The sequence below is a fragment of the Chamaea fasciata genome, unplaced genomic scaffold (assembly GCF_029207755.1).
Source record: "Chamaea fasciata isolate MVZ Bird 193981 ecotype frontalis unplaced genomic scaffold, bChaFas1.0.hap1 SCAF_1, whole genome shotgun sequence".
NCBI classification, from domain to species: Eukaryota; Metazoa; Chordata; class Aves; order Passeriformes; family Sylviidae; genus Chamaea; species Chamaea fasciata.
Genome location: NW_027094086.1, coordinates 94,731,510 through 94,759,104, shown reverse-complemented (window position 1 = coordinate 94,759,104; position 27,595 = coordinate 94,731,510). Strand labels below are relative to the sequence as shown.

Here is a 27,595-nt window from a genome sequence, read left to right as displayed (position 1 = left end):
GTATATCTAAACTGAGAGTATTTTAAGTCAGGAAGTCACAGAAAATTTAAAATAACACACTGTAGTAATTTCTGGATTTAACAAGGATAGTTTGTAAATTTTGCTAAAATTGTCCCATTGATGAGCCTGTGTTTTCTTAATATTCAGATCAAGGAGAAAGTGTAATAACAAGACAATCACCCCAACAGTGGTTTCTTAACATCATTAATGTTTTCTTTAAGAAAATGGTGATTTCTTAATAGTTAAAGATTGGGATATTCCAAAACCAAACAGTGTAGCAACAAAACTTTAGAATTAAATGCTGTGTGATTTTCTCTGCTCTGAACTGATTTAGATACAGATAATGGAAACAGAAAAGTTGAACCTACAATTTTGGTTCTGTAATTAAATCACAGAAATATAAACTGCATCCCTAAAATCTTACTTGTTATTAACTTCAAGTTGTTTAAAAATAACCCATATATTTGTAAGATATTTACAACATGCAATATGACTATTTCTTCAAAAGGCAAAGGTGACAGTGGCAGTTTTATATCACACAACAAATAATCTTGTCAATGACATGTAGAAGACAACAGAAATTAAATACACTTTTCACTATATGGAATGCCAAACTGTTACCCGACACTTTCATAAGGGAAAATACAGAGATGCACTCTGGCATATCACTTCTTAATCCTATTTGAAAGCTAAATCAGGCCTTTGCTGTTTCCATCAATTCTCTTTCCAACTTCTTCTAGTTTACAAATATTACCTATTCTGACAACAAAAGTCAGACAGTAGTTCTGTAGCTCTGTAGAGATTCTGGGTAACTCTGGGAGGCTGTAATAGGATATACCAAGGCTCAGCAGTGAGCAAAGAAAGCTTCAAGCCTTCCTTCCCAAAGTAGTGCTTGGGTAGGTATTTGTACAGCAACTTAACGGGGACTTGGTTTGAAAAAAGTTTTTTGAAAATGGACTAATTCCTCAAACTAGTATCTGTTATAGAAAGGCGATAGTCTCAGATAGTGACAAAGAATAATGTCCTCATTAGAGATCTAAATATGAGTCATTGTTTTAAAGAATGGTTGTATGCAATAAAAAATTAAAATGAAAAGTAGACAAAAAACCTAAGACGTATGGGCAATTTAGAAAATTCAAAACCATACATCAAAACAAGAAGTTGGGAAAAAGTCACTGAGAAAAGTCAAACTGCCTTCATTTTTCTCACAGGAGCACAATGTGTATGTGGAGGTACCCCCGTGCCAGTACAATGGAGAACCAACTCCTGTTTGAAGATCCCCAGCACTGCAAAGTAATGCTTGTAATCCTGACTGGATTTGCCGGCATCACTGACAAGCACTGAGAACACTCTTTGACACACATTATTTGGCTTCTTAAATTGTTAAGATAAAATTTAGCTGACTATTAGCACTGACTGTGGTAACCAAGGAGGCTGGAAGTAGGATTTGGTATATGGTGGCTTTTTAAATTAGATACATCTTAATTTGCGTTATGGACTACACCAAGTTATACTGAAAGATGATTCTGTCAAAGCCTTCAACTCTGATTTTTACTTACTCTTCTCTTACTTTGTCCTTGTTTTCAATAAATAATTGAGATTAAATTGCAAATAATTAAACCAAACATCCTTCTAGGGTGTTCATTCACTGCTTTGCTAACAAGAATATTAACTAAGAACATCTCTGCTTTGTCACAAAATATTTAAAATGAGACAAAACACATCATTGACTCTATATGGATACTGGTAGTACTGTCATCTCCAGTGAGGCCCAAAAAACAGACTTCAGAGTCCTTCAAAATTGTCGTGTTCTATGGACCAAAATACACACCCCACAGGTATATTCTTTCATGAAATGCACTAGCTCACTGCTGCCCAAAACGGTCAGACCTTCATCCTCCTCACATGTGATTCAACTGGATAGTCCCCCAGTTTATTGATTCTGCTGCCTGCTTCACAGTTTGATAAGCCTGTTGACTACTGTCTCTGTAGTCAGCTTTCAGTGAGTACTTCCTGCACAACAGCTGGGCTATTTGAGCTGTTGTGAGGCTGTGGGTTACACCGTCGTATCTGGGACTGAGACTGCTCATCTAGCAACAGGCTGCAAGATCTGTTCTCTGTATCATACAACATCTTCCTGCAATATTACATTTCTCTACTACTTATTTCTTTATCCCAATGGCAAGATATGTTATCTTGGCACTCCACACTTCTTCCTTCCCCAAATTCCTAGCCCTGACAACTTAGATTTTTCTTTAGTTATCTGTTGAAATTGTACACAATAAATAGTTTTTCATGCATTAAAACAGGTTTTGGAAGACTGTTTAGGAGACACAACTGCATTATAAAATAAAGCTACAGAGAACCTAGAAAATAATTTATCAGCATTAAAAAGCCAACACTTGACTTCAGACAGTCCATTCTGCTACAGGATGTTTTAGAAAAGCTAGTACATTACACAATCAAATGACATCAAGGCAGGAAGTCACTTCTTGGTAAAAGATGTTTTCAAAAATTTGTCAGAAATTTGGTCTAGAAACTGCTAGGTTTCCATCAGAAACAGCAAAGTAGTGCTAAGGCTTGGTTTACAAATAAGAAAAATTTGAACTGAGGTTGTAAGAATATCTACTAGAACCACGCAACTTTTACATCAGTTTTATATGGTTAGCATAAATGATATATACATCATAAAAATACATGCAATACGTTTGAAACAGAATGACACCCATCTTTATTTTTACTGCACTATTCCAACAAATTCCCTAAAAAGTGGGTCTGCATTCATTAAATTTGGATCTACACAATACTGGGTCAGCGAGCATCACAAATTCAATCTGGATCAAAAGACATGTGCCAACCCCCAGCCTGTGTGCCAAATGGAATCACACCGCTGAGAATTCCCTGTACCTGTTGTTTTCACACCAGCTACATTGTGACAAACGACCCAGTGCAGCAGATTGCAGCTCTCCTGGCTCACAGTCTTGATCCCCTATACAGTCTGCTCTACAATTTTTTCTGTCGATATTTCTGGAATAAATTTGAACTAGCAAAGGCAGTTTATACTTGCTCTGTACTTTATGGTGCAAAGTTGCAATTCTTATGATGGTGCTGTCCAAAACCCAGATTCAAGGTATTATTCAGCTGTAGCCTCCCCCACACCACTAATGAAGAAGGCATCTGAAGGAGAAGCAGCTCATTATCATTTATCAATCCAGAGAAAAAGGCAGCAACTGAGCATGTGTCCTGGAGAGTTAATTTTCTTTCCACTAGCCAGTACAGGGTGATGTTTCGAATTCAGTATGAGACTGACGTTGATAACACACTGATGGCTCAGTTGTTGCTCAGCAGTGCTTACCCTGAGCCAGGGGCTTTACAGGTTCCTGTGCTCTGCCAGTGAGGAGCTGCACAAGGACCTGGGAGGGAGCACGGCCAGGACAGCTGACCCAAACCGGCCAGAGGGATATTCCAGACCATAGAACGTGATGCCCGGCACATAAACCGGGGGGAGTTGGACAGGAGAGACTGCTGCTGAGGGAGAAGCAGCAAGGTAGTGAGCAGTTGTATCACGTGTACACTTGTTTCCCTTAGAGAAATTAAACCTATCTCCTCATTACAATTATTATGATGCTATTATAATATTTTATTTTGTTTCAATTATTAAACTGTTCTGATCTCAAGCCATAGGTTTACTTTTTTCCTGGTTCTCCAACACACAGGGCAGGGGGTGGCTGCGTGGTTCTTAGGGTCTGGAGTTAAACCATGACAGCCTGGTCTCATACACATAATGGTACTGGCCATAGGCTCTGATAAAGTACAGTTATCAATTTACCTGGATATATGGATGTGCAGAAGAGGAAAATGTGAAAAGGTGTTTCTCTGGGCATGAAATGACTAGACAGACACAGCGCTTCAAACATGTAACAAAAACTGAGAGTGCAACAAGTTTTTCTCTAACTGCTTTCTGAGAATGAGATAGCCACACTGTTGCAGGGACAGGAGCAAGGTCTGAAGTGCCAAGCAGGGGATGAGACACTTCCCTGTTTGACTTTAGGAATAAAACCACTTAACAAGCCCTCTTCCAGACTGCCAGAACACATTTCACAGCAGACTTCACTCAGATACCCCCATCTCCTCGGCCTGCACAGGTGACCCTCAGGGGTGAGGGGTAGCCCATCTGCAGAGCCCTGGCAGAGAGGAGAAGCCCGGCCACAGACCAAACTCTTGCAGGCAGTTCTGGCCCCACTGCTCAAATGCTGTTAATCCACCCTTGCTAACACCTGAGACACTAAAAACTTTCTGGCATTACCGTTCAGTGATCTGACGCAAACAGCGACATCAGCTGAGACATGCCATTTTTCTGTTAATCTGCAAGCTTTGCAGGTTCTCTACCTAGCAGGAACATACTTTGCAAGAACATTTAACATGATGTGGTTTGTCTGATGGGTTATTTCACTGCAACTGTCAAAACATATACTGTCTTATATTCAATTGTGTTTTCCAGTAAATATTTACTGGGTTAGTTAAGGAGCACTCAAGGCACAGTGATAGTCTGAGAAACAGCAAAAGTAGGCTCTGAACAGGAGACATTTCCCTCAGCAAACAAGGACCTCTTCTGTGCAATGCAGTGGAAGATGTTTGGGTCATACAGTAAAGGACACATTTGCTGCTGTGACATCTACTGTGGTGTGGGGAATTAAAACATCCCTATTCTGCTTTTCACACACATGGCTGACAACAACTCATGGATAGATCTCCAAGACCAGCTTGATGCAACAGTCTTTTGAAGCAAGTTCAAGTTTTCTAAAATATCTGACTTTGTTTTTCCCAATGGAAGAACCTATTAGGAGTTCAAGTGATTAATAAACTACTTGGAAATGGGAATATCCACCCATTTTGATTCCTAGATTTCCCTCCCTCCATTAAGAAGCAGCTCTGCTGCTCTTCTACCAACATTTTTAGCACATGCTTCAAGCTGGCATTTTAATTGAAGATATACACTGCTGTTTTGCAGCCATTAAAGACTTGCAGCGATCAAGATTAATGCACATTAGTTTTTACGTGGAATTTAAAGTACTTTTAGAATTCATTAGGGAAACTAGAGCTATTTTTCTTGATAGGAACAATGTTGCCTTATAGTATTCCTGCTAATGTCCTAGGTCTCAACACAATGAAGGATTAAAAACCTTCACTGACAGTTCTTAATGTACTTCTTGGTTTCCTTATTCTCAAGAGATATTCAGATATCCACATATCTTCCTAAGGAAAAACATAAATTGTTTAATAGTTCATAAATTGCACTGAAGTATTCAGCCTGACTAAAGGAAAAAATGCTGTCTAAATTACCTGAGGGGCAACCCCTGCTATTCTTCAGTTCCCAGTGCAGAAGATGCAAACCGAAGTACTGTGTTACAGGCTTGCCTCATCCTGAACTTCTGCTTTATATCCTTCTTATCCCACAACATCAGCCACAGATGCAAAACAATATTAATATCTACAGACTGTTGGAATGGGCTAGTGGTGCTGGGGGGTCATAAGTCCATAAGCACTCACAACAGTGCTGGGGGAATTGTTGTGTGAGTGGAGGCAGGATACTGGAATCCCGTGTTGTTAATTACTCCTGTGCAGGAACTGAAATACATCCAAAACAATCTGATGCTCCCGTTTCTTACCGGGATTCAGATTCCATCAGAGAAAGGAACTGTCTACTCTGTGTGTCACAAGTGCTCCGAAGTTGAAGACAGAATGAAATGGTTTTCCTACTCCTCCCTTTGTGAGTGAACACTAGGAGCTCAAGATTTTAAATTCACTCAGGGTTCTAGTTCTCGCCCTGGCAACCACATGAACCAAGCTGGGGCTACTCATTTTTCAAGGTGGCAGACCACTAAGCAGATCAAGTCAGTAACTCCAAAATTCTTTTCCCATTATCCTAGTTTCTTGCAGCCTTCATTTCTTCAAACTTAAATTGTGCTTTTGGCGTTTTCTAGATCTAGGAATACCTAAATGTAATGTTCCACACAATAGCATCTCTCCTGGCTGGCCTAGAGGAACCAGCATCACGTAACTGCCCCTTGTGCGTTGTACTGAAAACTCTTCACTCCCACAACCTAGAAGCTCAAGGGGTAGCATTATCAAAAGTTCTCCTTGTCTGAAAGCTTCTCATACAGGGTCAGACAGCTCCTAGTACCCTGGGTTTGGGTTAGATTGTAATCTCATCAACACAAGCTCTCTTCCTCCTTCATTGCAAGCACCTAACTCTGCTGTAGGCTCCCTAGACTTGCTCAGGGCTATTCTGACTCCCAGGTAGTTAATCCCTACACTTTCCTTCAACTTCGATCTCAGCATTGTGGATTTTACAGGTTACTTAACTGTGATATACTAATTAATGCAAACAAAACACTCATTCTTGATTCTGAGACAAACTCATTGCTACTGCACAAGCTCAAGAAAAACAGAGTTAGATGAAAAGACAAACATGTTGACCTAATTTCTTCTCACTAGCCTTGATCACTGCTTAAGCCTAGGTTTGGGGTTCTGGAAGGGTGCCAGGATCGTCCCTGCCACATATGGTCTCTTCTCCAAGCTGAAGTGTTGTTTTTCATTACTTTCATTTTTAATTTCATTTGTCTTCTTCAGTTAGCCTCACAGTTAAACAAGAATCCTCTGCTAGAAAGCACATCTTATTTCTCTGTTCTTTCTCTCTGATTATGTGAATTCCTCTCATCATTTTTCAGCCCTCACTCTTCTCAAAATGATTGCAACAAATGATTTCTGAAGTCTGCTTCTACAAAAATCCAGCTCTTGTAGACTGGTGCTTCTTACAGATATATTATAGAAAATTATTCTCCCTCAGGCTCTAGTCACTCCATTGTCCCAGGATGGAAGCTATTAGTTAATGGCTCTGCAGTGATAAAAAGCAATGACTGCAGAAAGACTTCTATTTCAAATACATTGATGCATTAGTGAGAAATCAATTACATTACTTCACTCAGAACTCTTAAGTTACAGACAGAGTCACTGAATCATTATAGACAGCAAAAGTTAGAACAGAGAAATGTAAGAATAACAGCAATTCCTGTACAAACTTTAGCATTTATTATTAGCACATTTAAGGAGACAAGGAGAACGAGGCAAATACTCTCTTACTTGATGACTTATGATTCCAAACTTTTGCCCCTAGAAAAAATGGCAACTTAGATTCCCCAGTTCATTTTACAGATACCAGCACGCCTCTATTGAAAAGCACAAGTGAAACCTATTTTCTCTTAAAGTCAGTTGAGAAAAAAAAGATATACTTTAACAGCATTTTCCTAATTCTTGTAACATACTAGTAACATACAGACTTTTAATTGCTTATGTATTCTTCCCCCCACACAGAACTTTATGCTATTTTTCACTTTTCCAAAGAAATTTTTTTTCCTGATCTCAATTGCATAACTGCTATATTAACTAACAAGTATAACCATAGTATCAATGTAAGCCAAGTAATAACTGCACACACAGACACAAATGGACTGAATAATATTGCAGTATTGCATCTGAACAACTTCTAGGTATTTTCACAGTTAGACTGTAGAAGAAGCTAAAGGCTTCACTCTAACTAAGCTGTATTTCAAAGCATTTTCAAGCTTCCCATCTGATGCAGTCTAACACAAACACTAGTATTATAACTCACCACTTTGTGAAAATAGTTTTATATGCAGTTTGTATGTCTTTTGGCAATTTACATATTGTGGAGGGAAACATGAAGATACCATAGAATTATGTTAAAGTATCTCACAGAAGTTCAAAGCACCACTGTTCAGCTTTTTGGTGAACAATGAAAAAAATCTTCTTAGAACTGTACTAACTTAGATTATTCTTAACATAAAACTTAATAGATTTAGTTGAGAGTTGAAGTGGTGAACACCTTACTCATACCACCAAATGCTAAAGAAACTTGCCAAAAGGAGCAACATTATATCCATAGAGAAAGGCTTCAGAAAAAATCTCTTACAAAAAGGAAAGAAGGTTAAAAAATTCAACTGCTGTTTATATTTGATAGGCTTCATGTGAAAAAAGCCTTATGTTTTGTGGATATAAATGTTACTGAGAAACCATTTATTCAAGTTGTTTAGGAATACTGTACACGAAAACAGCTCAGATATTCTTTCCAAAAAAGACTCATCCTAGGAGAATTCGGCTCTACAACTCTGGTCATTTTAGGACTGTGGGAAAGGCCCAGCTATACCTTAAAGAGGTGCCTTGAGATCAACCCAGGCTCTCACAGGGCACATTAATTCTGTGCCAAGGTTTGCCTGGTTGGACCTGAGAACTGTGCAGTTCACTTTCTAAAAGCCTTCAGGAGAATAAGAATCTCCATTTTAAAAAAGGAAAAAAACCCCTGCAATGGAAATTTAGCAGCTTGACACTTTGAGCAAACACGCACAAGCTGTGCATTTGCTCCTTGTAGGAAATATAAAGAAATACAAGACCAAGACTGAAGTCTCATGATCGAAATGTGAACCAGCACTTTGGTTAATTTTAGCTGCAGTTAATAGCCTAGATGTGTGAAAGTTCACACTCTCAGTTCTCTCCTGTGATTTTTTTTTCTCATCCAGTTAATGATCTGAGGCTTTCCAAAATGCCTGTTCCTCTTTAACAGATATTATATTAGACCTTTGCAGTAACTCCAAGTATTTCAGAACATGTCAGAAACAGCAACGAAGTGAACAATGTCATTCTGTGATTTTTCCTGAAGCAAACTTAGCATCTACCACTTGTGCTCAGTGTATCAATGACACACTTTTGTCAGGAGTCTTAGAAAAAGGACCTTCCTCTCCAGTAGTTTAATCAGCACACATTTGTTTCCCTATGCATTTTATGCATCTCTGAACATGCAGCACACCTAATTAGACCTGTATTTTCTCAACAATCTTTAAGTGATTTTGAATTTTGATTTTGCAGTAAATGAAGATTGAACCAGTTGAGTATCTCAAAATTCCCATGCATAGTGCAATCCCTTTGTACTTTCTTTACACAATAATTTCAACATAGGAAAGTATTTTATCAAAAAAAAATCAGGATAACTCTCTGACATATAGAAAGAATAAAGAGTATTTCATGTAAGAATACAGTAAGAAGAAAAATAGATACAAATATTTAGAAGAATTAAAATTGCTTATCCCTTTTGACAGGAATGGTAAGGCTAGTGTAGTAATTGGAAAACTGGAATTTCAGGTAATTATATAACATATAACATATGTCATTTACATATTTCATATTACATCTGAAAAGCTTTACTGTAGAACTCCTATTCAAACACACCTTTGTTGAAGTCTCAACCCCAAGTTTGAAAGTTTGAGTGCCAGGTGTCAAAGATCAGCTTGGGAATAATTTGTCTCATGCAATTCCTTTCATTACAGAACAGTAACAGATACCAGAAGAACAATACAAAGATGTTGCTCCCCCATAAGTTCTACCTTCAACAACCCTTGTGTTGGAATCCACAGTGTCTTGCAAAATGGTGTTTCAGTTTCTTACTGCAAACTTGGGACAGCAAAAGCAGCTCCTTTTCATCTGCTCATCATACTAAAGTACTTTCAAAGTTAGGCTAGTGCTTTTTCCATGCCTTCACTCTGGAAACACTATTATCCATGTTATATAACTGTAAAAATTTGTTTTTTTAAACAAAAGGGGATTTGAGAGAAAAAGTACAATGGAGTTCTGAGGTCTTTGTCTCTCTGAAAACTAGTTTACTAGTTTCCTGCTTTCCACAGGATTAAGACCATGCTTATGTCAAGGAGAAAAATGTACAAATATGAGTCGTAGTTAGCTCCATGTGTGCTGTAGTTTTGCATCTGCAACATTACCTTCTTATTTTTGTTTAAAAACATCTTATTTCTTCCTTGAAAACTGGTTGGAAAAACCTGAAATACCTTAAGGGGCAAAAAAAAAAAGTATACTTTGAATATATGCGTGCTTCCTCACATTGGTTCCTCTCTAGTGACCAATATTCTTTTTGCTACTTTGCTTTTGAAGATTAGGGAAATCTACACGTTTCTCCCATTTGTCAAATAAATCCTAAGTAACTTCATCTGAAACATGATGCTATACTTTAGTAGGCACAAATATGCAGTAGGGAAAGGGAATCTCTTCTTAGTGTTCTGTAAGGCATCTATGAAGAATTTCTTATAGCTTTAATTTCCCTCACAGAATCATACAATTTCTAAAGAAACCTAAGGCTACAGGCTGTCAACATTGTTGTTTAATCTCTTAAACGTCACCATCAAGAATGAGAGTAAAGAAAACTAAAGCAACACAAACTTCCCAAATGGAGCTTCAAGCACAAAGCTTGCTTAATCACAGAGCATACCTTTCTTAAATCTCCCGATTTTAATAATATTATTTTTCTAAAGCATTAGGTAGGCACACAAAAAAATATACAACACTATATTCCAGATAAGCAAATGAAATTATATTAAGAATACACAGTCGTTTTCCTACAAGGTTCATTGATGAGTCTTCAGGGTAAAACCGCCCAGGTTAAACCACAGAGATCTTTCCATTGCACCCAGGCTTATCCCTTAGAAATGATGCCTAGGTTTTGGGGAGAGTTGCCCATTTCCATCCTCTTTTCAATTTTTATAAATAACTGTCAAAGATAAAAAAGAAGCTATGACTATTTATATATTAAAAGCTGATCTATTTACATCAATATATATAACTTCCAGTATGAGAACTACTGCTTTTAAAATGCTTTATCATCAACACATATTCGAGACAGCAATCACTTAAAATTTCTTTTTATAGAGATTGTAATTTGAATTTTTTTGTTAGTGAACACAGCTTTTTGTCCCTGCTGCCTAAGAAAGGATGAGTTTCAGCCTCCGTCTTGTCGTATTTTATGAACCCCAGGTAGAGATGACAATCAAGACATACATAAATATACAGGTATGCAGTAAGAACTTTGATTTCTAAAAGGAAGCCATCTGAAGGGTGTAATAGACTTGACAGTCTCCTTTTACAATCAAGATAGGGTTTTATCAATTGTCCTTTCAGAAATCTGAAGATTATTTAAAAGCTCTTATGTAATGGAAACAGATGACAACTTTCTGAAGCCTAGAGGAAAAAAAGAAGACAGATGATGTTGAAAAGACTGATGAGAGAAGAGAGACTATGTTGAATAAACATTCAGTAATTTAGGGAGTATAAAAGCCTCAGCCAGCCCATGGGAATTATTCATTCACATTTTTATTTATAGAAAGATACTATGGCATATTCATTTAGAAGAGTAGCTTCAGATAATGGGAAATCTAACCAATTACAGAGCTGTAAAACACTACCAGCAGGAGTAACTGACAGAATATCTAAGATAGGCACTCCTGTACCTAAACTCTTAAGACATTCAAATAGTGTGATTCAGAAACTTCTCTTCCTCCAGACTGGGGGTCACTGAAGGACATATCTAAAAGAAAATGCAATAATCCCATTATCCCTGAAAGGCTTCTACCATTCACAGAAAGGGCGCACGACAGCAGCAAGAAACTCCAGTGATGACTTTGCCATGCAAGGTTTGTGGTGCTTTACGTCCAGAGCACCTAATCTTGATTTACCAGAGCATATTTTCCTTTCTATTGTCTTTAGGATTTGATTTTGCTGGGTTGTCTTTCCTCTGATCCCCCAGAATTATCCAGTTCCTTACGTCAAGGTATCATCCCTGACATTGCACACCTTTTCTATTAGTTTCCCTAAAATTTCTACCTTCCTTAATTCAAATTTTCCCTCATCCTCACAAGAAAAATGTACCTTTTTCCCAAGACATCCAACCACATAAAAATTAAAAAGTGATGAAATGGAGAAGGGTTTCCTGGCTCAAAAGAATTGCAAAGCATTTTGCTGGAAAAAAGACATTCCTAGGATAAGCAATATAAATGTCATAGCTATTACACTCTAATATTCATCTTATCTTTGTGCTCCAAGAGCTTCTGCTATAAAGCATCACCTTAAAGCTCATATATTTTCCTTTACGAACAGTGAAGGAGGTTAAATCCATGAGGAGCTGGAAGGAGAACTTTACAAACACTGGCAATGGGAACAGTTTGAGGGGTTATTTTTAATGTTAAAAGATTTAGCAATGCTAAAACTCTGCAGGAGATGACAGCAATTATCAAAGTTGTTTTAATGGGTACAGTGAAGGAGAAACTTTTACAAGCCTTGAAAGTTATGTCACTGTTGTGGAGCTCTTTTGGAAGATGAGCCTTTCTACTGAGGAGAACATGGCATTTCTCCTTCTTTCTTTCATACTTTGATGCAATGTGTCAATAGTATATAGAGAAAGCTATTTTTACTGAGAACAGCTTTTAATAACTGGCTATGTATCAAATATTTTGATAGAAAACTATCCTTACAGAAAAATGCTTCTTAGTTTTTACACCGGTACAAAACAGGGGCAACAAGACTTGGTGGTGAGGATAATTTCTGTCTCTTTGTTCCCGGCAAGATATACAAAGATCAGATCAGTATCACAGGATAAACTGGGTTATTCTTGACAACAGAAAACTCACATTATTTGAGTATTATCAGGTGCAACATGAGCACATTGCAAGAAACTGCAAGCAAAATTTAGACCCACTGACAGAAGCTAGGGCACTGCAAGACCCAGATTTATGTACTGCAACTCCACAGAATGTTCCCAGATGGGTGCAAAAGCAGTGGAATAATGGAAAACACACTCAAAACAAGTCCTTCAGAGATAGCAAACTGGAAACATTCTATTTGTACTCAGTTCTGGAGGGTTTATAAGCTATTCAAAAGAAGCTGCTGGTTTGGAAGTTGTGCTGCTTGGAGTTGCTGGACCTGAATATGTACAAGCTCAGCTACAGCATTTCAGTGTCCATTAGTATGTATCCAGCTCTTAGTTACATTGCTCAGATATTTACTCCATGTTCTCCACTCCTTTAGTGCACAGGATGGCCTCAGCCTTCCTGACACAGCACTGCACAGTGCTGATCCCAAGCAACAGAGAAGCCAGTGAGGATAGCTGCTCTGCTGGATCTCAGGCATAAATGAGGCACAGGCTTGGGTGTGGGAAGGTTAAAGACAGCCTTAGCTGCAATGACCATGAGATACCAATGTTGTCAAAGACTATGGAAGGTCTTGTACCGTAAGTATCAAATGGAAGAAAGTGGAAATGGGAAAATGTAAGCCTGCTGCTGAATGGGGCAGAGGAGCCAGTGATACAGACATGGAAAAAGGCTGAGGTAATAGTGCCTCCTTTGCCTCAGTCTTTCTCTACTAGCAAGATAAGCCTTCAGGGGCCAGAGAAGATGGTGAAAGACTCCAGCAAGGAAGAGGTACCCTTGGTGGAAGAGGATCAGCACAGGGAAGGACTGGGTCATACTTGACTCCATGACCCCAAAAAGATGCACCCACGGGTGCCAAGGGAGGTGGGTGATGTCACTGTGAGGCCACTCTCAGTCTTTGAGAGATTATGGTGGTTGAGAAATGTGCCTGATGATTGAAGGAATGCAAATGCCACTCCCACCTTTAAAAGGAGCTGGACTGAGGGAAGGTCAGCCTCACCTCAGTCCCAGTGAAAGTGAAAGAGCAACTGATCCAGGAAACCATTTCTAGTTGCACAAAGGACAAGGTGATCAGTAGGGCTGAACATGGGTTCAGCAAGGGGAGACTGACTGACCAACCTGATACACTTCTACAATGAAATGACTGGCTTGGTAAAAGCCAGAGAAAAGCAGAGGGTATGTCACTAAGGCCTTTGGCTCTGTGTCTCAAGATCCTCAGACACTCTTGATGTAGGAGTGAAGTGTTGATCTAATGAACATGTACAAAATGCTGAATGGACAGTGTAAAGAAAATGGAGCCAGGTTCTTCTCAGTGGTGTCCAATGACAGGACAAGAGGCAACAGGCACAAACTGAAATACACAAGCTCCCTCTAAACGTCAGGGAACAGTTTCTCACCGTGATGATGATTAAGCACTGGCACAGGTTATCCAGAGAGGCTTTATCTGTGGAGATACGAAAACCTACAGCACTATCACCTTGCCTCTCTAGCTCTTTTGAGAACTGCTTACGTAAGTATTTAGTGCTTCTCAAACACCAGAGAAGTCATCAAACACTGGAAACTTTACAATCACGTGAAGAACCTGATGCAGAAAAAATGCTAGATTAGGCTTGCAGAGATACGAAATTATTCATCTTCTCTGTTATGGGAGCTGCTTCCAGTGCTGAGCACCGGGGCATACATCTGAGGGCCAGAAGAACTTGAGGAAACCCATCTGGCACTCCATTACTCTTGCCTGTTCTCCCCATCTTACACCCAAATATATTCCAAAATTTTTAGAAAGACATCCAGCAGTATGCTGGTCCTGCCTCCACCATCACAGCACTAGAACACAAGATGGGCAGACTTGCTGTAATGAGACCTACTTTTCCCATAATTTTTGTTCTCCATTGCCTCAAACCCACTCCATTGCTTACCAGGTGCGACTGTGGTGGTCATCATCAATCACTGCATACTCTAGTGTTTTACATACTGATGCCTTAACTCTCAGAGAAAAAAGGACCACAGCCAAAAAAACCCAGGCTAAACATTATAAAGACAAGACATTAAGTGATCTATCTCTGTAAATCTGTAGAAAATTTGAATTCCTTCTCCCTGGACAAGTCATGATACCACAAAACAGTGGGAGAAAACAGAAAATAGAAACAGCTTCCTGTGGCTCGAAGTTTCCAGAATGTCATCTGTCTCATTGTGAATTTGGGAGAGGATTCCTTGCAAAATTCTGCAAAAGGAAAAACTTCTCAGGGGCTACTCAAGGTTTCTGGAAAAAACTCTATAGAATCCCAGAGGCTTGCTTTTCTACACCTTCCTTCAGTTCATCTGAATGTATCTGGTTTTGTTCCTACATTTCTGTATGTGGATAAAACACAATTTCAAGCAAGAACCCACCATATGACCATTAAAACCACCAAGGTGATGGCAATTCATGACTAAGACTCTACTGAGAACAGAGTGAATACATGAATCACGTACAATTTTCTGATTTTCTCAATGCAGAGGCAATTCATGTATCTAAAGCTGAAGATGGTATAAATTGCCTGTTAGGCTCTTCCCTGAGTGTGTAAGATAATGTTTGTACACATTACAGATAATTAAGCTGTTGGGCTGCTTGCTTTCCTAGGTAAGCATCCTGTGCAGAAGAAAGGATTTTTGATTATTGCAGCTTTTCACTTCTAAGTCTTGCAGGTTGCAAATGCAATTTATTTATGTAGCCAAGAGAGGACTTTCCAATATAAACTGTTTTTTTTTCCATGTAATTGGATGACAGTAGAGTGTTACAGACAACATTATCGGACTAAAGCTAACTGTACAATTGTACTTCTCTGAAAGTGAGAAAGATTTCTCTGAAAAAAATGAAGGCAAACTGCAAGCACATCTTTCCTGTACATACTGAATATTCAGATTCTTTTTCTCAAGTATTTTTCTTAGTTTTCTTGAAAACTGGATGCACACTGTTTACCAACAAGACTAATCAGCAGCTGGAAACACAATTGTAATTTAGTCTGCAACCTAACTGAAGCAGTAGTAGGTATATTCTTGGTAACAACTTGAAACGTTAGGCCATCAAAATCATTAACAAGCTTGAAGATATGAATGACTCATCTACTTAAGTGCCTTCATTAAAGAAACTGAGCCATGCATTCATTTGCTTATACAGCTGTTTTTACCATTTATCAGTGTCATGCTTATAATTTAACCACTTGAAATTTAAAAATAGCATATTGAGATGCCCCAACATTTAAATGACCAAGAAATAACTGCAAAATTGTGTTCATTGTCTAGATAGAATATTAAAAGAGAAAAAAAAAGGAATCCAACTTTGTATAAAAGTTGAAACAGAGTAACGCCAGTGACTTTTTAACTTTTGTCCTATTGACACTGTATGCACTGAGACAATACATTTGGTGTTCATGCATGTGGGCCTTACAGCTGATTAAGGCAGAAATAGGGTTCTACTCTCAGGATGAGAGCTCTCAGCTCATTCTCTGGATTGAAGGTACATGAGTGGCTGGCCCACAGCAAGCTTCTGGAGTGAAACCCCAGCTTACACTGACCTAAAGGAAATGATGAACCCTGAGATCCCCTTGGGAGCCACACCAAAGCATTGCTTCAAAGGCACACTCCGCACCTGGTCTAAAACACTAATGGCGATAACAACCTTCAAGTACCAAAGGCACCTTCACTGCTACCATTTGCTTCTTGCTGAGTACTTTGTACACAGGAACTCCTTTATTTCTCACAACTGCTTTCAAACATTTGACACTAAAGGTCCTATAGTTTCTTCTCTGATTTACCTCTGAGGAAATCTGAAATAAATAATTTATCCATTTATTTTGCGCTTTTGCTAATTGTTTCCTGAACAGCTAGAGTAGTTCAAACTATACTTGATGATTTATAAGCTTTTAGACATGACTATGTGAATTTTGCTATATGAGATCATAAAGCTTAATTCATTTAAATGAAGAATAAAATAAAAAGCTTCTCTACCACAGCAGCAGAAAAAAACTAAACACAAAATCCAAAAGTGAAGGACAGACACAGACCAGATGTGGAAGTTTATGATACTAATGGAAAGATAATTTCTCTTCAAAAAATTAAAAAAATTATATAGATTTTATCTCAAAAATCCCCCATGAGAACAGTCCACTCTATCAGATAGTGCAGAATATCAAATGGAGAAGAAAAATACTTTTCACCAACTGTGAGGTTTTCTTTTTACTTGTATTTGCGAATTTCATTCAATTTTTCTAAAAAGTAGTGCCAACCTCCCTTTCTAACAGCATTCCCTCTTATGACAGATCTTCCAGATACCTTCTATTTGTAGAAATAAATTATTTTTCTTTGTTTTTAAGTAGAAATGTAATAGTCCCCTAAACTATCACTTTAGTTAGGCATGTCAGACATTTTTCTCCTCTCTACTATCAAATAAAATAGTGTATTCAAAATAGTACCATGCGTTTATGTACCTTGGAGCACACCTACCCACCAGTAACTTCCAGCATTGTTCTACCCTAGTGTGGATTTATAAGGTGTAGAACATCCCTCTACATCTTCACCTTCTCCTGACACCAGTGCCAGAAAACCATGAAATAACTCTCATATATGCATTTTTCAATCCAAATATTTCCATATGACTTAAAGTCAGTCTTCCAGGCTTAACACGCCATAGATACACCTCATAACTTTTTAGAGGGAGGAAAAAACACAAGCTCTAGTTTAACAGGGCATTCATTATAGCAGAATGCAGACTTTCTTAAATTTAATATTCAGAAAAAAACTTGAAAATCACATTTTTAGCATAGAAAAGCCTACAGAGACCTTTCTATTAGTAAAGACCTCCTAGGAAGATTATACAGAAAAAAGAAGAGCAAATTTGGTATAATCCTTTCATGGCAATGGAATTTTGAACACTTTGTGAAAAGCTATTTAAGGAGCATCCAGCAACATGCATCTGAGCAAAGTCCTGCAATGCATCCAACAATGACATATTAACCAGTTCAGACACAGTAAACGAACAGAATATTACTGCCATTTTACAAATGCCATTATTTCAAATATTGTGTATAAAAGAGTTGGATGATTCAATCTTAAATTCAAAAAGATTCCTAGAAATGTTAAGGAAAGACAATCATTGAAGTAGCTTTGAAACAGAATGGAACATATTTAAAGCCTTAAATGAACTGAAATGACCTGAAATGCAGACCTAACGAGAGAATCCCTTGTGAATTTGACCAAATCTGTGTGTTCCTTGTACTCCTTTCTGCTCAGAGAAGAAAAAACCTCCAGATCAAAACCAGACTTTAGCTGTTTATAGAGTATTGTTCACTTCTCTTTAAAGACTGCATACTGTCTGACTAGCTGAAGGCAGCTAAGGATTTAGGGATCCTTCATACTGTTAACCCTGTTCAGTGAGCCTGGCAAACCTCACTGGAGAGCAGATGTTAAGATCCAGATAAACTGCTTCATAGCTGTTTCAGAAGGTAGGTATCTCCCCAGTGGAAAAACACTGGTATATTATGCTGAAAAAGAAAGTAGAATTCTGCATTCCCTCTCCACAGGAAGCGCTCCTTTCCCCTCACTAGACTAAGTGACTTGCCCACAATTCTGCTCTTGAACATAAGATGGGTGGTAACTTTCTCATATGAGGAGACACTGAAGAGAAAGCAAGTGGCCAGCATAGTAATTTCCTTTTTGAGCCATGAGTAACAAACAGGCCTCACAGATTTTCTGGTTGCTGCAGGCATAAAAAGCAGTTTTCCTCTTAAAAAATTATTTCACATGGTGGAAAAAACCCAACTCTTTGCCCTGCCCTTCCATCTGAGAAAACACACACACAAGCACTGCCTGGAGCTGACAGCTTTCTCAGGGCAGAAGTCATGCTGGATCCCCTGTCTTGCTCTAACAAGAAAAAAAAAAAAAAGCTTCTCTTATCAGAGAGCTTAAAAACTATATTCTGTAATAGTTTTAAATGAATAAAAGAGTAACACAGCATTTTATAAGAAAACCCAATGATGCTTAACCTCATTAGTGAGAAGAAAAATCTCTGTCTTCTAGTGGTACTGTTACAGGACTTGCACTTGTGCTCTCTATTGTAAAAGCATTCAAATACTCCTCCAAAAGAAAGGTTGTCATAGCAAACTATGTTACTTCACTTGCAAATGAAGCTCTACTCATTATACATAAATATTTGTGAGGCCATAGTATAAGAATGACTTTTTTTAGAAGTGTGTTTACAGCCAAGGGATATGACTGGCATCTTAAAAAAAAAAAAAGGATCTAAAGATAATAACTGGGGTGATAAACAAAAACATGTTGGCATGTAGATGCAGTTTGAATAGTAACTTTTCCAGTTCCCAATTCCTCCTACTGCATTTTTCAATTCTCCACTGATAATTGTAACATGTACCCAATATTATATTGGAAAAGTTGAGTTTGTCAGTGACAAACTCATATCTGTAATCACACTCTAATACTGTTGAGCTTTTCTGATTTAAAAAACTCTTATTTTTAGGTTTCAGCTAAAGCTCCACAGATCAATGAGTAAAGACACACAGAATAACTCCCTAGTATTTACTGAAGGTTTATGAAAAAGATTGCTATAGGGAAGAAATCACTTAAGAGCTTGGACACTATTTCACTTCAGTCAAATCTACATTTAATGAAAAAAGCTACTCAAATGAAACAAAGCATGGCCTGTAACTACACTTTTCAAGTACAAACATCCTTGGCACAGTTTGCTCTTAAAATCATCTTTTGTGCTTTTTAACAAAGACAAGGACCAAAGGGTGAGATTTAACTTAATAGATGCAGAAAGTTCAAGTCAGCAAAACCACCTATCTCTCCAAACTACTTTTTCTCTGAGGAGAGGAGGGGAAGAATGACTAGTTCAGAAATACAAATTAGGAAAGGTCAATTTTACCACAAATATGTGAGACAAAGACAAAAAGCTGAGAATCAACCTAAAGAGAACACTGAAAACAAAAGTACCAACTGTCAAAAAATCAATGTCTTAATAACCTAAAGAAAGAGGTTAAATGGGGAACGGATGCACCTCAGTTGCCTAAAACAACCCTAATGAAGCTTTGAAGGTGGTCAGTAATCAGATCCTAACCCCATCAGATAAAGATTACAAGATGAAGGACTCCTGCTTTTCAGAACATCTGGACAATTTTCAAGAGGGCCTGAAAAAGGCACACCCGTGATACATAAACTATCAACTGAGATCCAGCATTTGTTTCCATATATTCAAACCTCTAGAACCTAGATCTAGCTGGCAAATAAAGTAAGTGTTGATTCAATGCAGCAGAAGGTAGAGTATTTGGGACTACACATACTACAAAATAAAAATTACCTTTGGAGAAAAAAAAGTTAATTAAAATGGCTTCAAAAAGCTATTATTACCTCAGTATTGATTTTTTTCATGTGCAAATTTTGGGTAACAAGAGATCTTTCAAATAAAAACATTCCTACATGAAAATTTATTTTTAATATGTAAGTACTGAAGCAAATTATACTTTGCATGCCCAGAATCCTCTTCCATTTTAGAGTCATCATCAAAATCACTTCCAAACAGGAATGACATTAAAATATTGCAGAACAGCTGGCTCATGTGAAAACAGCACGATGGGCTGCCAACTCCTCTTGAGAAGTTGATCCTGGATTTCAGTCTGGAGTGTTTCACCATTGCTTCTGAGAAAAAAAAAAACCTCACTGAAACTGCAGTAATTTTTTAGTTGCTTATGTTGACTACAAAAGAGTCTGTTTACTTCCAAACTGTTAGAAATGTAAGGAAATTCAGTCATTTAAACATACTCTCGGCTTGCAGTAACTATGAGAACAATTGTTATGCCCAGGAAAAAAATGTACTACAAAGAATCAAGGAAAACTTCTAGTCTGGAGGTTGAATACAATAACTAGTTTTGGGAAAAATGAAGTTGCTGAAAGTTTCAGCTCTTAACACCTCAAAATCCCCCTCTGAATAGCCATTTTAACTCATCACGAGTACTGTACAGACTTAAAACATGCTGGCCAATCCAGGTGCTGTATTATTCATATAAGTTAAGTTTTAAATTCAAGAAAAAAGTACTTGAAACAACCTTGCAAAAAATCAGTCAGAATTTGGTTATGTAAAAAAATATTCATCACATTGCCTTATTACCTGAAGAATGCTTTCTTCTCCCAGATATTTAATTTAGAATGCTGATTAACACTGAACTTACAGGAAATTAATCATGGGAGACAAATTTGGACTGTTCCCTGAAACAGACTCAATCAATTTGAAACTTCTTAAGTGTAATGATCTATAAAACTGGAGCCATCACATCATCTATGTTGAGCTTCCTTAACTCGCTTCACCTTAAGAAAAGCATTTCCAGAGAAGCACCTTCAAACTGACAAATGCCACCTATCACTGCAAATTCTTAGAGCAAATCAGCCTTTCCCACAACTGGGAGAGGAGGTAGTTGCCTGCCAAGGATCTCTAATTTTGCAGAGTTTAGGTCTGTTTTTTTTCCCTACTCAATGGTTATACATTCTCTTTAAAGGCTGAGTCAGTTTCCTGCTTTGTTAAGGAGACATATTGGATCTTTCTAAAACAGAGTGAGACTCTCTTTAAAATGCATTAAACGCATTCAAGTAGGAAAACTGCATTTATTTACACCAAGGAACAACAATGAGCTACTGCTCCCATCAAACATACTTTGATTTGGGATTCAATATCTCATTGCCAAAATCAATAAATGGCCACATTTGCTTTCTGTAGTTTTCCAGCAATCTTAATTCTATGCAGAAATCATAAAGCCCCTGAACAAGCTGCAAGATTCAACCTCATTCACCAATGCTCAACTGAAGTACTGCCTCTGCAACATGAAGATAGATGGAATAAGCTTTGAGGAAAAGTCTTTAAAACAAGACATGTTCCTTTGTAATCCCATGGCTACTGCCATGGCAGGCCCAAAGCCAAAACCACAGCACAGTTTTAGAAATGAACTGAACTGATCCTCTAGTTCTGGCCAATTCCAATAATGAACTCTGGCTCTTACTGAGGGAGTCTGAACAAGAGATTTTCAAAAGGACCTAACAATTATGCATGGCAAAAGTCTAATGGCTCCAGAAATGTAAGACGTTTAGAATAACCACGCATCACAGAATTCAGATTACAAATTTGAAACAATTATATGGGAGAAGCTCTATCAATGAGAGCAAAATGAATATGAATTTTCTTCAGACAAAAAACATTTTCCAATTACCTGCAAATGCAAGCAATTACTTACTTTAGGATTTGTTCACTCTGGACTTAAGGTTTATGTTTTCTTGAACATCCAAGCACTGACCACATACAGAAATTATGATCCCCCCTCCTTTTGCAGTTAGACATCACTGAGTGTCCCCTTAAATAAAATCTATTCTAAGGGAAAGGAGATAATGAAATATTTAGTTCTTAAAACTAACTTTACACAATATATTTTTTCTAGGGTGACCTTACACAGAAGCTCTTTAACAGACAGACTACTTGATGATTAAGTGAGCTATGCTAACACAACAAATGATCCAGGAGGCAGGAAATAACGACTTTAAATCACCAGTATTTCTAAATTTAGATCTTCAGCTTTTCTATACTGTACAAATCAAATAAACAGCATACTCACATCATCTAGAAAGGAATTTTGGAAGACTCTTTAGTGTAATAACATTACAACTTTACTAGTGAAACAATGCAATGAGTTGCCTGGGTAAGAAAACAGAGGAACCATCATTCTTTGGCAAAATGGTTGAATTTCTACAATTGTTTTGTGAGCCATATTTGAGATGTGCTGCTGGCTATTAAGGGTACTTTCAAGAAGACTTTGACCACATACCAGGTAGTTCCTTAATATGTTTTGAATGGTTTGTCACTGAAATTGTTTTTGAAAAATATCCCAGACTATAACAAATCTGAGTCTGACAGCTTGGGAAGCACTGAGCTGTAAAAAAACTTAGGTCCCAAGACTCACAAAGTAGAATGTCTCAAGACTGGGAACTGGAATAAAGTTACAGTGACAATGAATATACTTATTCAACTGGGATAAAAGATGTCACCATCAAAATTTTGCACTGGAGTTTGCAGCAGTCTTTTCTGTCAGTAAGAAAGGAAGGAAAACTGTAATCTCTGTCTTCTAGAAGAGTGGCTGCTGTAAGGAAATACTATAATATTTGAAAGAAAATACTTAGGAATCAAAATATCATTCCTTTTAAAATTCTAGTAAATAGGCAATATCTAGAAAAACTAGAAAAGATAGTTGAGGAATTTCTGAGGCTCTGAGCTCAATTGTCCTTGATTATGAATTAGCAATGGATCTAGGAGAAAGGCTGCATTTCCTCTCCATTAGGAGCTCTCAGTTTTCTCTAAGATTAATTTTTTTTCCTCCATGCTTGAGAATTTCAGAAGTGGCAGCAATCAGAGAAATGATCAAGGTATTCTGTAAGTTTCAAGACCGAAGACTAACATTAAATGTAAATGCTAGATTTTTTTTAAGTGCTATTGTTCCAGTGTCAGAAACTACTGGAAAGGTGTAGAGGAGCAGCAGAAACCTATAGTCTCTGTAGGCCTCATCCCTAATAGGAATGAACTGAGCCAGATCATATGAGAACTGGATCATATCTGGACTGTTTCTTGTTCATCTTCTATTTTTCATTCTTACATTACCCCTCTTATATGGTATCTCTTGAGCATATACAACACTGACTGAACATGAAAACATCAATTTAAAGCTTCAAACTTAAAATGTAATTGGAATGACGGGCTCCTTTCTTATCAAGCAGAATTTCCTGCCTAGTAGACACTGGGTCAGCATCTGAACCAGCACTTTCTGTGAGTATGTTTTCCAGCATGCCATTCAAGCTCAATCCTGAATGCAATTTAGCAAACTGACAAGGACACTCTTAAGAGGTGGAGAGGTTAAAAATAGAAAAGTTACTTAAGCTGCTCAAAGACTGTATCCCAGCAAGAACACTACTATGTCTGTATAGTTTCTGAGCGAAGAAGTATTGCCAAGCTTACTTGAAAATCTTCCTGTATATAGAATCAAGCTTAACTACAAATGCACTTGCTCTATCTTTTTACACCATACTTGGGGAATAGTATTTAGCAGTATTCCTTAATGTGACTCTTTCTTCCTTTTGGTTTCCAGAAACTGGTATGTCTTCCACACAATGAAATATCACAGTATTACGATGACTTAACAGTGACATGCCACCACTGTGCTTTGCTGCTTCAAGCTGTGTTCATCATTAGCTTGCCCTTCCTCTTCCAAATTTCATTTAGGAGAAAAATATTCTTCTATTGAGACAAATCGAATTCTCATAACTTTCAGAATTTTTTCTGAAGAAGTTCAATGATTAGAAATACTCGTGACAAACTAAAAGGCCACGCAAGCTTCCTCTGTAGCTCTTTCTTCAATAAACTCAACACACAGCAACATTATTACCTCAATCAAAATCTCTCCATAAACATTTATATATCACATTCTGCGGCAGTTTTTGCAGTCTCTCTCATACCTTCTTTGTGTGCTAGAACAAAGCTCAGAAAAGTTGAAATAATGTAAGTCAGTTGTTTAAGACCTACTGCTTATATTATCCTCATTAAGGAAGATGTGTTAGAGCCTCAAGTTTTATGCTTAGGAACAGAGTTTGGTTAGAGAGCAGAAATAAAGTACAACACACATGTGAGACATGTCTGTACTTCCAGTACCCTGTAGTACAGGATGATGACCCCTGCAACTCTTAATTAAAACCTTGCTTGCTCTAAATTTTTAAGCTTAAAAAGTATTAACAGGCTGCAAATTGAGAACAATTAACGTATTTAACATAAGCACTTAGATTAGCAAGTTTAAGTTTCTTTCTAAGTAGAAAAGTATCCCCGCAACCTTATTGTTATGAATGACCAACATAAAACTATCTCCAAAATTCAGGATGAAAAAAAGCATAGCTTTCCAAACCATGCTATATTTTACTTAAAGTGACACTGCAGAGGACATGGTTCTATGTCTGACATAGGACTGAGACAACCTTAAAAGAAGTGCAGTCCAGTTCCCTTCAGTTCTTTCTGAACAGGTGATACCCCGGTTCTCAATAAGACATTTACTAAGACCACTTCCTTAAATAAACCCCAAAACATTGCAGAGATAAGCATGACAACTTCACAGACTTACAAGAAAAAGTTGCCTACGCATAGTTTAACATCAGATCGCAAATATAAGATTGTAAGAAAGCATGATGAATAGCACAAACACAATGAAACATCATCAACACTTCTTACATTTGAAAAATTCATACCTGGGTACACTGTCTGTTAAACTTCTTTCACTTGATGATGATGATGATCCAGGTCTCAGATCTGCCTTCCTCCCTAGAGTCTCTGTTGCATTAGTCTGAGGTTTTTCACCTTCTTCTTCAGGCTTCTTTTTCTCAGTATCACTTTCATCACTCCCTTCTCCTAAGATGTCATCCACCTGTCAAAGAGTGGAGGAGTCAGTTTATCTTCCACCAGACTACTCTGTATTAATCTTTCATCATTACTGGATCACTCTTCAATAATCATTAAGAATATGCTTCAAGTTTCCTTGGCCTTCTCTGTTAAAATTTAAATTAAAGCCCAATGTCTTCAACACAGCTTCTGTAACAAGTCTAGCAACATTTTATTCAAATATAGTATATTTATTCTATGCTTAGCTTAAGGTAGATACACATATACTCACATACAAGATAGTCACACTAGAATTATAAAAAGAGTGCTGTCTTCTGAAATTAAAGGGATAGATGATTTATACTATCATAACATACTGATGCTTATTTTCTAATAGATACATTTTATACTATTGTAACATAAAGAATCATTTGAGCAAGACATTAAAATCTCTAGTAAGAATTCTTATATTTACAGGTTTTCCTTGATACATATATAAGTGTAAAGAAGTCTACTTCTAAATAACACAGTATGAATGAAACAGAATGTACAAACCCCATTTTAACCTGTCTGACTGTGCGAATTATTAAGGACAAATCTATCAAAAGGCTTACATATTTTGTTAAATAATTGTTTGTTCTTTACTTTTGAAAAATTACCATAGGATTTGATAATCCTCTAAAAAGCAATGAATTTGCTGTGACAGGTCTGGATCTGCTGAATTAAATTAAATGCAAATCATACTCATGAGCCAACCTAAGGAGCTTCAAAAGGTTATATTCTCTTTGAGTTAGTATTCAACCTTCAGAAAGAGATGAAAACATAAAACATGGGTGGAAGGTCTCCCATTCTCTCAATTTTTGTGAATGGCAGAAGACATAGAAATAAGCCACGTGTGAGCATTTCTCTACTGATATTTCAGATTTTTCCTAAAAGCAGCTTCTCTCAACATAAATTAAAATATGCTTTGCTACTACTGTTTCTTCTCACTAATCCACACCTGCTTTATCAAGAAGAAAAATATCTGCATATGAAAATGGACGAAAAGGTTTTATGCTGTTTAGCTGCTGCTTTTACATGAATCATCCCAAAAGCTAAAGAAAGCTGTAAGAAAGTCACTTATATCTGGTAATTCATAAATGGACCTTCAACTTCTTTGTTTAGCTCATTAAAAGGAACTGCAAAGCAGTTTAGTGCATCAGGTGGCATTTTCAGGTAGAAACTGTCAAAATTGGTGTGTCAAATCAAATTTCATTAGTCCAAAAATGTTCTTCCTGTGAGCAGTTGTCGTATGCATGGCACATAAGAATAATGGAATGCAATTAAGGCTCAGGGAGACAGAAAGCACTGCTAGAGATAAGCCAACAGTGAACCAAGGAGAAGAATGTGAAGTACACAAGATGGGGAATTTTCTCTATGTACAGAACACAGTGAAAGTCTCAAGTGTTTTAAGTGTTACAGTTTGGGATGGGATGGCAGGAAGACCCTGCCTGTGTAGCTTTGGTAGAAGACACTCCAAGTAGCTGACGTGGCCAGCGATCGACAGCACAGATCCACAGCTCTAACAACTCCTTTCCTGCAAGTATTTAACATTTAAAATTACAGTCCTTCATTCCAAAAACAATACTTTTCCAGAAAGTCTTATGTTTAAAACTATGTTCTCACTACAAAATGTGTTAAGTTTTTCAAAGGATAAAGTTAGGCTGATGGACATTCAGTACTACAGATGCTTTTCTCATACTGAAGTTCGATAGTATTTTAAAATCTACTTTGTGTGAACAGTTTTGACAGACTAGCAGTCTAGTTATTGTCATGTCTGTTCTTCTTTCATCCTGTACAATGATAACATTATTTGTTTGAAGTCTGAAATGCCATTTGATATTAGAATTACTAGAATTAGTTGTACACGTATATGTCATTTCTCTGAAAGACTATATAAAATTAATGTATAAATCACAGAAATATATAAAACTTCAAAAATCACTACATATGAAAATGATGTGTTCCTACAAACCTCTAACTAGAAAGGCACCCAAAACATGGATTCCAGGTTAATTATTAGCTAAATTGTAAAAGTGCTGAAAAATATAAAAATAAATATTACATTTTCCACAATTCTCAAAAGAAATGGAACACAATCCATATTTTCATTGAGGCAGTGAGATTTCAGCCCATGACAAGTTAATAGGCAAAAAACCTTAATTAATATCTAAACACCAACTATCTACCTATACCTATCACTAACTTTGAATAAATAATAAAGTTCAAAGAACAGAGGAAACTTTTAATCTGATTCAGAACATGACAGATACAAATGTACCAAGTACCAACTACAGCTTCAGCTTATGTGATTGGATTTTATATGATTAATATAAATTGAACATATAACACTTCAGAAGAAAATGCCAGCTAATACCAAATCTTACTGATAAGGTACAGTGAAGGGATGCTTACTGCTCTAACACCCATAGCAGCTATCTTTGAAATAGACTTTTATAACCCAGCAACAATCATTAATATTGAAAAAGAAAAATGATTCATCCTTTGAAAACGACAAAGTTGTTCAATTCAGCAAGAGAATCAAAAGCCTGAC

General features: G+C 37.2%; 1 protein-coding gene across 2 annotated transcripts in view; it reads right to left on the bottom strand.

Moving 5' to 3' along the window:
• The window catches only part of CTDP1 (CTD phosphatase subunit 1), a 101,170-nt gene that overhangs the window by 6,790 nt on the left and 66,785 nt on the right, over window positions 1–27,595 (bottom strand). For both annotated transcript variants that reach the window (XM_066189602.1, XM_066189613.1), the window contains exon 12: window positions 24,873–25,048. In XM_066189602.1, the coding sequence (XP_066045699.1) occupies window positions 24,873–25,048 (176 nt within the window). The remainder of the gene's footprint in view (window positions 1–24,872; window positions 25,049–27,595) is intronic.